The sequence below is a fragment of the Haliotis rufescens genome, unplaced genomic scaffold (assembly GCF_023055435.1).
Source record: "Haliotis rufescens isolate VD_foot unplaced genomic scaffold, xgHalRufe1.0.p SCAF_25, whole genome shotgun sequence".
In the NCBI taxonomy this organism is placed as follows: Eukaryota; Metazoa; Mollusca; class Gastropoda; order Lepetellida; family Haliotidae; genus Haliotis; species Haliotis rufescens.
The window spans coordinates 5,604,724-5,616,967 of record NW_025963946.1 but is presented as its reverse complement, the minus strand read 5'-3'; the positions used below and the strand labels follow the sequence as shown (position 1 = coordinate 5,616,967).

Genomic DNA, 12,244 nt, shown 5'->3' with positions numbered 1-12,244 from the left:
TCTATAGCATTGCTGAGAGCGCCCAGCGTGGCCATGTCATATTTTGTTGTGACAGCCGATTTCAATTGACGATCTGTATCCTTGACATTGTGACCAGCCTGCCCGACTTCAGGAGACGAGTGACTAATTGTTGTTAGGAAGTTACTTCTATTGTCATAGCAAGTGCCAAAGTAGATCCTGTGATACACTAGATAAACCTACTTATGGTCGATGCGACTAAAATAATATGAAACATTAATCCCTATTATTATCATGTATTTATGTGTTCTCCCAACCCTGTAAGAGTGTTTCGTGGGTGACCTATATTTATATCAGGGCAACTCGCATTGTTATCGTCAAGTGAGTGTGTGAGTTGTGTAACACAACGCCGCAGCCTGCAAGACTCGAGTCTTCACCACACAAATGCGTGAGTGAGTGAGTATGGTTTACGCCGCTTTTAGCAATATTCCAACAATATCACGGCAGGGGACGCCAGAAATGGGCTTCACACATTGTACCCATGTCGGGAATCGAACCCGGGTCGTCGGCTTGACGAGCGAACGCTTTAACCACTAGGCTACCCGACCGCCCCACACAAATGAGGGTAAAGTCACTGAGTCGTATGCACTGATCGGTGTTGGACGCAACTTACAACACGCAAGAGGGCTGGGGGCTATTAATGCCCGTCCCCGACTGGGATTTTATTTACAAATATGAGCTTTGATATAAATAAGTCTGGAAGGTAATTTAAGGTACTGACGTTTACTACAATATCTGAAAAACTATTGGACCTACTCCAGTCAAAGTTGGTATGAGATTATTAAACAGTCATGCATAACTGCATATTACATTTAAGACAATCGGTGCATGAATAACAAATCTGTCTATTTAGCTATCACTAAATTTCATCAACAACCAGACCTGTTCGTCACGGGTGGAACGAGCATTCATTGTAACATCCATCTGCATAATGCTACCTCTGCGTCACAGGGCCATATGACACAGTTGAACCAATCAACTCAACTCGAAAGGTTGCACGGGAATCACGCACGTTGAGACGCCCAACGCTAACACCGTATTTTTCGATACAAATTGATAACACACTTTTCTTTGAAGCATTATTTCGCATATTGTGATCGACGACGATTTGTTGCGCATCAGCATTTTCAGAGATTTGTGTTTCACAGTAGCATCACACCGTTGTTGTCATGGACATGGAAACCAAAGGGTAGGATATAACTTATTGAGTGAGTGAGTTGGGTTTAACGCCGCGTTTAACAGTATTCCAGTTATATCACGGCGTGTCAGCTTAATGTGGGAGGAAAGCCCGAAGTGATGCAGGTCTCAGACGTTTACCACTTCGGTGAAACCCACGAGCACGGGTATGGTGCTGACAAACCTAGAAACATAATCGGGACGAACCGGGATTCGAACCCACAATCATAGGTTTCTGGCGTGCCCAGGGGACGCAACTCTGCACAGCGAATCGCGGCGCCTTAGACGTTGTTTCTTTGTGTATGGACAGTGATTAGACGTGAGGAATGTAGTACTATTTACAGTAAGCAGTTGTCAGGAAGTTACTATATTCAGATGCTAGTGTGATATGTAAACTTCCGGTAGACCGTGCTATGGACTCATGCAGAATACTCTGTAATCTTCTACTGCCGAAGATACAACCCAATCTCAGAAAGCATTATATATCGGGGTTAGATGAAACGCAATCAGCAAACTCACCAAATGTCTTCCTGACATCAAGCATGTCGAACAGGGAAGCTGCTCTGTACTGGGGCAGCCAAAATGTTATTGTAATCCGTTACGATCCGGGTTAGAATAGGTCTTCAGCAACCCATGCTTGCCATAAAAGGCGACTAACGGGATCGGGTGGTCAGGCTCGCTGACTTGGTTGATGCATGTCATCGATCCCAATTGCGTGGATCAATGCTCACGATGTCAATTACTGGATTGTCTGGTCCAGACTCGATTATTTACAGACCGCCTTCATGAGGCTTGAATATTGCCGAGTGCGGCGTTAAACAACAAATTACCTAACCAATTGTAATGTAGGACTTGTTGTCTGAGCTGCGTGTAATCTGTGGTACATAAGATGTCTAATTGGACACGGATTGTTAAAAAAAATCTTAATGCTGATGCTGTCACTACTTCAGTCGTAATGTAACTGGTGTTCATAGCCACTGGTTATACGAAACCACAATATCATTTCACCATTCGGGATACCAGGAAGAAGTATCTGGCAGGATATATTAGCGCGTGTTTTACACAGCCATACACAAGAGAGTGTGAATGTATACAGACATGAATGAAGGCTTCTGTCATCGTTGCCCTACTGTTTCTTATCAAGGGAGCTAGTGCTTCTAGCGTACTGAACTTCACGCCTTACGATAAAAATTCTAAGGATGTTTTCGACATCATGGAAATTTTGATGCGACATCGAACACCCGAGAGGTATATGCCAGAGTTGTATTTCCAGAAATATGTGAGTGGTTTTCATCTTTGAATTATTTGAAGGGAACTTTAAGTTTCTCAGTATGACCCGGATGTATGTATTTCATTGCTGTGGATGATGATAGCTGCCGACAGAGCTAGCCAATACTGAAAAAGAAAATAAATGCTGAGGTATTCAATGAGTTCAGGAAATTGGTTCATAATATATACGTGGACTATGAGAATTGTTATGGTTGGTTGGTTGGTTGTTTAACGCCGCACTCAGCAATATTCCAGCTATATGACGGCGGTCTGTAAATAATCAAGTCTGGACCAGACAATCCACTGATTAATATCATGAGCATCGATCCAATCAATTGGGATCGATGACATGCATCAACTAAGTCAGCGAGCCTGATCACCCGATCCCGTTAGCCGCCTTTTACGACAAACATAGTCGCCTTTTACGGCAAGCATGGGTTGCTGAAGACCTGTTCTACCCCGGAATCATCACGGGTCTGTTATGAATTGTTCGGTAAAATAAGCTACGTACGTACTTAGGACTCCGCGTTACTGTCCAATAACTCCTCTATTTCAATGTTTCAAATGTTAAGCGATGGTAAATTTAGATATATAATGATTGTTATCCTTAATCGTAGGATAGCTTTCCCTAATTGATTTATCTGTTATTACATAGCATGGCGTTTTTAATCAGAAAATCGTAGGATAGCTTTCCCTAATTGATTTATCTGTTATTACATAACATGGCGTTTTTAAACAGAAATACATCAAATACTATTTCATTATGACAATTGAAACATTATATAAAAATCAAAAGTACAATGCAATTAATTAATATAATATATTAAATAGAATATTATTGTGACGTTTTGAACAATTCATAATAATTCTCATTGTCGGAAGTATTTATCATAAATCCCAATACTGTCGTCAAGCGAGTTAAATTGGTTGGTTGGTTTGTTGTTAAACGCCGCACTCAGCAATGTTCCAGCGTTATGACGGCGGTCTGTAAATAATCGAGTGTGGACCAGACAATCAAGTGATTGATATTATGAGCATCGATCAGCGCAATTGGGATCGACGACATGCATCAACCAAGTCAGCGAGCCTGACCACCCGATCCCGTTAGTCGCCTCCTACGACAAGCATAGTCGCCTTTTACAGCAATCATCAAATTGTGTCAACTTTGTCGGTAATATATCAAATTCCATTGAGCCACTTAAAGAATGTATATAAATCTCACTAAGGCAACTTACTTGTCGTAAGATGGTCGCTGACTTCGTTGCTAATGATATCAATAATTAGATTGTCTGGTCTAGACTCGATTATTTACAGTCCTCCGTCATATAGTGACCCGTGAAGATTCCGGGGTAGAATAGGTCTTCAGCAACCCATACTTGCCCCAGGCGACTAACGGGATCGGGTGGTCAGGCTCGCTAACTTGGTTGATGCATGTCATCGATCCAAGAACACATTTTCATTGAAGGAGTTGGGATCCGGGGTAGAATAGGTCTTCAGCAACCAATGCTTGCAATTACAGACGACGTTGCTTGTCGTAAGAGGCGACTAATGGGATCGGGTGGTCAGGCTCGCTGACTTGTTTGGTGCATGTCATCGTATCCAATTGCGTGGATCGATGCTCATGATGTTAATCACTGGATTGTCTTGTCCAGACTCGATTATTTACAGACCGCCGTCATATAGCTGGAATATTGCTGAGTGCGGCGTTAAACAACAAACCAACCAACCAACCGTCATATAGCAGGCTTATTGCTGGGGGCGTCGTTGAACAGCAAACAAACACATCGAAATAAAAATCAACAAGGAAGAAACAGAATGGTTGTGCACCATGTGACACAAGATTGGCAGGGGGAATATTCAAGCTATATGGTGGCGGTCAGTATATAATCGAGTCTGGGACGGACCGCCTCCGTGGTCTAGTGGTAGAGCGTCCGCCCGGAGAGCGGAAGGTCCAGGGTTCGATCCCCGGCCGCGTCATACCAAAAGACGTTAAAAGATGGTACTTGTTGTTACCCTGTCTGGCGCTCGGCATTAAGGGGCTAAAACAAGGACTGGTCGGCTCGGAGTCAGTATACTGTGTCTGAGTGGGGTATTCATGTTAAACTGCGGCATGGTATCTCAGTGAGCTAGCACTATAAATCGGCATCAGTCCGGACTAGTACAAGCAGCCACACAAACACACACACGTACATGCACGTCGCAATATAAGTGCAATAATCTTGGACGCGACGTTAAACCCCATTTCACCTCACCTCACCTCGAGTCTGGGACAAGCAAATCAGTTATCGATATAAAAGGCATCGATCAACGCAAATGAGAAACGATTTGCATTCAATCAAACAATTCACCGGGCGTGTCACTCGATTAATTCAGTCGTCTCTTTCAACAAACATGGGTTGCTGGGGACTGGGGTTCAAACCCGAAATGAAATTAGGATATTTCTGACAAACTGGGAAACACTTTATGCATTAGAAGAGAGAACCAATGAAAACATATTTTGAAATAAAGTAAAACATTATAAATAAGTAAACATGCAATGGTGTTTATAATTGAAAACAAGTACGTATTTCGATGTAATGAGGCTCCTGGAGATTTGTCATCTTCATCAAGCATCCTTGTTGTGCTTCATAAACATGAAACAATATGCATATATTTTATTTCCCTGTTCGCGTCCACATGCTATAGCAATACCACTTCCTTGATACTGATATCTAGGAAGTAGTTTAAAACACCGCGAGTCGCATATCGCCTAAGCTATTCCCAAAATGCCCTGATCATGATCATACTTGTAGCAGATGATTTCACAAAACTGAAGAAGTAAAAAAACCTGATCATTTCATAACTTTCCTCCCACGTCAAGCTAATCAATAGGCCGTGACTATTCTCAACTTAATCACTCTGCAAAAAAAAAATCTGTTTCCCTTTTTGCGTGCAACAGAACCATGATACCTATATGTTAATCAGAAAACAGTTCTCCTCCGTTTCTTTACGACTGTAAATGTGTTCAATGTTTGAATACAACCGTAAAAGTATTTTCATCAGAAACAAATTCGGAGCGTTAACTGATACTTTTCTTCGAAGAAGTATAAAGACAGTCTGGAACCGGTTCAGACGATTGTCATGAAAACAGATTAACTTTCGAGGGAGATCACGAGCTTCACGTGGAAAGCGGGTTATAAAATGCACGTGGTTTAAGCCAGTCGTCAATAACAGACTGTGATTTGTTTACTTGTTTGTTTGCTTGTTTATTGTTTAACGCCGCACTCAGCAATATTTCAGTTATATGACGGCGGCCTGAAGATAATCGAGTCTGGACCAGATAGCCAAGTGATTGACATCATGAGCATCGATCCACGCTTTTGGGATACGATGACATGCATCAAGCACGTCAGCGAGCCTGACCACCCGATCCCGATAGTCGCCTCTTACAACAAGCATGGGTTGAAGACAAATTCTAATCCGGAATCTTCACGGGACGGCCAAAGAAGTGATGCTATCCGGATTTAGAAAGGGACCAATGTTGAGTCGAAAGCAGCTCGCTGTGCATAGTTCGAATAGGGTCATTCTGTTTCTCACATTTGTATGGTTCAAAATGAATCTTGTCAACCCAGTGCCTTACCGTGTTTTGCAATTGTTCCACCATTTGCCAGGTTTTACTTTGAGATTTCACTTTAGTAAAACTGTTATGGTGCTGAGGGTTAGTGAAGCGCCATACCAGATTTTTCTCCAAATAAAACTTGTTTATGGTTTTCCCGATATTGGCAACAATGTACAGCTGTCTTGACAGTTCATTACATTAAATTTTCAGGGCATCAGTCTCAGTTCAAGACTGACCTCTTTCTCTTACAAAGACTGTGGCGATCCTTCTACAGAAACAGCGAGGTTACTAGAACTGCAAGTATCTCCTGACCCTATCCGACTTTCGGGTGTGATACAAGTCGCTTTCAAAGTTGTAAACCTGCAAAGAGCCGTGTCACCCATACAGGTACTGTGTCTATATTTGATAACAAAGAGAAATATATATGTATATATATAAAAAACACACTATATATTTCGTTGTAGAAATAATTCATTCGTGGTACTCTTAGATTGAACAAAGGTGAGGTGAAATGGGGTTTAGAGGGGTCAATAACCTAAATTTCCCGAATGTTTGGCAAATCAAAAAGTGTAATCTCGACTATGGCACACGTAGCGTCAAACGGGTGGGGTTGCAATGATACCTGGGCATGGCAGGCCTAAAAACGACACCTTTACAAGAACGGGTCAGAACATTAACTGACCCGTGAAGATACCGGGGTTGAATAGGTCTTAAGCAACCCATGCTTGCCGTAAAAGGCGACTATGCTTGTCGTAAAAGGCGACTAACGGGATCGGGTGGTCAGGCTCGCTGATTTGGTTGATGCATGTCATCGATCCCAATTGCGTGGATCGATGCTCCCGATATTAATCACTGGATAGTCTGGTCCAGACTCGATTATTTACCGACCGCCGTCATATAGCCGGAATATTGCTGAGTGCGGCGTTAAACAACAAACAAACCAAACCATAACCTTAATTGCACTACACAACGGATTCAAATCTGCTCCTCTCGCAAATAGAGAATTCCATACAGAAACAGGATGTCAGTTTTGACCTTTACAAAACGGCTCTTGGCAGCCTCCAAGAAAGTAAGCAAGGCATCCTGTGAAGCTAACAGCTTACAATAAGTGGCAAAGATTGGGATGAGCTAGGCTGCACCAGGAACGGGTTGTTCGCCAAACCGTTATACCATGTGTATAGACGATTGAAGGTTTTGCCTCGAAATCACAAATCGCAGAAAACGTTGTTGGCTAGGTAAGGGCGAGCTGTATGCCAGGCCAACAATTCGTGGACTATTGTGGCGTAATTATGATAGGCGCACATAACTGTTATATACAGTACAAGGGAAGTGACTCTTGTCTTATGCTATGAGCTCAGAGAAGTTAAACGTTCACTGGAACAATCGACGCGTCGTTGGTTAAGTTATAAGTCTTCCTACGACAAACCAAAACATAAAACACGTTACAACTATGGTCGGTTGGGGGCGGTCGTGTCATGGTATCGGGCAGTATGACACACGACAGGCCAACTGAATTGGTTATAGTGAGTGGACATTTGACTGGGCAGCGATATGTTGATAAATGTGGTACCCTGTCGTTGTTCCATTCAGAAATGTCTCACTGCATCTGACAATGCCAGACCACATCGTGCCCAGGTCGTCACCAATTATCTCGGACGAGAAGGCATCTGGACAGAAAGCAGAAATCCAATGACATGCCCCCAATAGAACCCCTGTCGGATGCTCTCCGTCGGAGTGAGTGAGTGAGTATGGTTTTACGCCGCTTTTAGCAATATTCCAGCAATATCACGGCGGGGGACACCAGGAATGGGCTTCACACATTGTACCCATGTCAGGAATCGAACCTGGGTCTTCGGCTTGACGAGCGAACGCTTTAACCACTAGGCTCCCCGACCGCCCCCTCTCCGTCGGAACGATGAGCAATACGAAGATGTCGTGCATGTATCTCCCAACATGTACACGCCCCCAATTAATTTACAGACATTTATTATTACTACATCAGTTCCCTTATTTTTGTTGGTAGCATATATAGTTTGTAAGGACCGCGCGGGAGTTACACATCGACGTAGTTTTTTTTCTGCAAAACGTGCAGCAAATGTTTTGTCGAAATATTTTCTTGAATATAAACGCTTTCTTTAAGGAAAATCCACACCATTCTCATTCATGAATATGATTTTTGCTTTGTTTGTTGTTTATTCTACCCCGGATCTTCACGGGTCTAATGAACATGAAATTATCGGTACAGACCCGGGATAGAATAGGTCTTTAGCAACCCATGCTTGCCGGAAAAGGCGACTATGCTTGTTGTTAGAGGCGACTAACGGGATCGGGTGGTCAGGCTCGCTGACTTGGTTGATGCATGTCATCGTATCCCAATTAAGTGGAACGATGCTCATGGTGTCAATCACTGGATTGTCTAGTCCAGACCCGATTATTTACAGACCGCCGTCATAACGCTGGAATATTGCTGAGTGCGGCGTTAACAAGAAACCATCCTACCAATCCCCTTGGACATATTGTGTGTGTTCGGGTGGACGGAGTTTTCTGTTTTATACAAAAAAACGTTGGACACTAGTGGTATGTTTCAGAAGAGTCCAGAGCTCCAGATAAGCTTTTGGTGTTGTGGGTATTTTACCCATGCTTTTTAAAATTATGGGTATCAGTAATTCTATCTGGGTATTCAAATTTCTGCTACCCACTAGTTTTTACACATGTGGGTATTTAAGTTAAATATTAAAAAAAACACTATTCATCTAGTCCCTGCAAACTGGTGTCGTGTGGGTTCGAGAGCTTAATAGGACTCTAAAATACCACGATACTTCCACAAGAAAGGTTGATGGCAAATGATCATGATGTAACTGTCATCGTGGAGTTTGGCAAGGTTAACGGAATGCCCGTTTATAATTTCAAAATAAGTTGCTGATTTGCTAATCGAATACGCAGGGTTACTTCACAATATTTTGATGATAAGCACAAGTTTTATTTTTGTAGCGTATCTGTAATGTTCGTTGCGTATTTGATACGCTTGGATTTTATTTTACTGCGTATTTCTGCATTTCTGATGCGTATTTCACGCAGATACGCAGCTTATCTGGAGCTCTGAGAAGAGACTATATGCTGATGAACTTTAACGTTTACATTGTTTCCTGCCCAGACTGATGTAACTCTGTGGAAGAAGATCTGGGGCATGTGGATTCAGGTGCCATGTATGGGCAACATTGGATCATGTGGCTACAGGGACTTCTGCGAGTTGTTGGTCAAACGTCGTTGTCCAAAAGTTTTCATTGAAAACAACATACCCTGCAAGTGTCCCTTCCCAGTGGTACGTGTTGTTGTTTGGTTGTTTGTTGTTTGTTTGTTGTTTGACACCACTTTCAGCAATATTCCAGCTATACGACGGCGGTTTGTAAATAATCGAGTCTGGACCAGGCAATCCAGTGATTGACATCATGAGCATCAATCCACGCAATTGGGATCGATGACATGCTTCTACCAAGTCAGCGAGGCTGACCACCCGATCCCGTTAGTCGCCTCGTACGACAAGCATAGTCACCTTTTACGGCAAGCATGGGTTGCTGAAGACCTATTCTACCCCGGATCTTCGCGGGTCAGTGTTGTACATATTTAACATCTTAACAGCGTTTTAATATTTCTGCGAAAATTATGGCTTATGTTCTCGAAACTGAAATTGCCTGAAAACATCAAAAAGAAACCTTACAACTCGTTGATGTCCTTCTGACAATGGCAGCTGTTCTCGGTGCAACATCCTCCTCAGTAGTCAAGGTGGTTAAAACTTCCCGCATCTCCGAGATTTCCATCCCTTCTTTATCCAGTGTATTGTATCTCCATTCTTTTCGATGAAAATCTTGTACCTATTCAACACATTAGCTTCGTTACGGAAGTGACGTCGGCACCCCCACCCTTGGAAACTAGGATCCTGTTGTCCTATATTAACTTGGCCTGTTACAGTTTACTCAAGACACACCCGGTTTTACCAAACCTACTTCTAAACTCCCCCGCCTCAAAGATATGAAGCCACACACCCCGAAGTAGGTTTTGTAAAATCGGGTGTGTCTTGAGTAAACTGTAACAGTATATATATATATATATATATATATATAATGAAATAAGTGAAGTAGGCTAGCGCTTTCAAGTCGTACCACGTATGAGTCTCATCAGGCCAATAGACCCGTGAAGATCCGGGGTGGAATAGGTCTTCAGCAACCCATGCTTGCCGTAAAAGGCGACTATGCTTGTCGTAAAAGGCGACTAACGAGATCGGGTGGTCAATGCATGTCATCGATCCCAATTGCATGGATCGGTGTGCATGACGTAGATCACTGGATTGTCTGGTTCAGACTCGATTATTTACAGACCGTCGTCATATATCTGGAATATTGCTGAGTGCGGCGTTAAACAACAAACTAAACCAAACCATAACTGAAAAACGGACTGATGCGTGGTGCGAGTTGCCTGAGAGTTAGAAACCTCTCTCTCTCTCTCTCTCTCTCTCTCTCTCTCTCTCTCTCTCTCAGTTGTGATAGGTGTCATCTGTGAGGCAGGGAAGGCTCGTCTTGTAGCAACGCATGGTATCTTGACCATTTGAAAGTGACGCATAAGCCCATGCTCGTACAATGCACTCATTACTTATGCTTATGGAAATGTTTTTGTTGCTTTTTCTTGATGTACCAAATACATATTAATTTCTTTACCACATAATTATATTTCAGGGAAACTACACACTTCCAAGTACTTCGTTTCACATCTACGCCGCAGGTGTCCCCAGTGGTGATTTCCGCATAAGGGTTGCATTCGACTCATCGACTGTTTCTTGCTCCGAAATATATTTTTCATTAGCCTAAAGCCAAATTTACAAGATTCAGCTAATAACAATCTAACAGCTTTGATATGCGCATTTATGATGTTTCTCTTGATCTGTGACAACAGATGTTTATACGTAGTTACTCGAACGGCTTCGTGTCAGAGTTGTGCACGTAATTAAATCATTTGAGAATCTCGTTAGTTTCTTATTTAGAATACTTTGATGGCTAACTTGCTTCTTTCATTATATAGTTCAGGGAATACCGACACGAACATAACCTCATGCCGAGTACTATCAACATTGAACTTCTGTTTCTCGGATGCCCAACATTCTACCCAATTAAATATGTTTTTTTGTTTGTTTGTTGTTTAACGCCGCACTCAGCAATATTCCAGCTATATGACGGCGGTCTGTAATTTAATCGAGTCTGGACCAGACAATCCAGTGATTGACATCATGAGCATCGATCCAATTGAGAACGATGACATGCATCAACCAAGTCAACGAGCCTGACCACCCGACCCCATTAGTCGCCTCTAACGACAAGCATAGTCGCCTGTAATTTCAAGCATTGGTGTCTGAAGACATATTCTAACCCGGATCTTCAATGAAAATGTGTCCTGTTTATTGATTTAAAGAACCTCTTAATAGAAATATATCACATTGTAAAATTAATAGTACGCATAGCATTAGCGACTATCCTGCGAAGTGTACAATGTATCTATAAATATATATTTTTGTGTTATACAATTTGTAATGTGCGAATCTATGACAAACACAATATATATACTGAACCGCAAAAGAAACCACAAGTAACATTGCATGAATGGTTGTCATTTGAATATCTAGGTAATTTTGTCAAAGTTTCTAACATTTAACATTACCTTGTCCGTAAAAATGAAATTTGATGAATAAAAAACAAAACAGATGACATTAAAACCGATCACGCAAACGCATCTAGGCAACGGCTATGGTAACCCGATGCACGCGAGTTCCATGCAAATTGAAATGCACATGCGTTCCCCCACTTCTTGCCCTATAGAAATCCACCCAGATCGGATAACATTCATTCGTTATTGAATTGCTACAATATGTCAAGATTGACAAGAAATCAGCGACACCAAGCCCTTGGACAATTGCAAGCTGGACAAACCGCCCGGCAGGTAGCCAATGCATTTCAAGTCCACGTAAGGACCTTATGCAGGCTCCAGCAACGGTACCAGACCACCTACACTGCAGATGGCCGACCGAGTAGTGGAAGACCAAGGGTCACCACCAAACGTCAGGATCGTCAAGATCTCTTGCTACTGCTGCGGAAACTTCTCGACAGACCATGGGGACACACCAGCGACACATTAATG

At 42.5% G+C, this 12,244-nt stretch overlaps 1 protein-coding gene across 1 annotated transcript; it reads left to right on the top strand.

Moving 5' to 3' along the window:
* The first annotated feature begins 2,287 nt into the window (after positions 1 to 2,287).
* Positions 2,288 to 11,079, top strand: LOC124126411 (ganglioside GM2 activator-like). The gene is made up of 4 exons (XM_048402281.1): positions 2,288 to 2,473; positions 6,272 to 6,448; positions 9,216 to 9,383; positions 10,792 to 11,079. The coding sequence occupies exons 1-4, from the start codon at positions 2,297 to 2,299 to the stop codon at positions 10,921 to 10,923; spliced, it is 654 nt and encodes a 217-aa protein (XP_048258238.1). The 5' UTR covers positions 2,288 to 2,296; the 3' UTR covers positions 10,924 to 11,079.
* Positions 11,080 to 12,244: the final 1,165 nt, after the last annotated feature.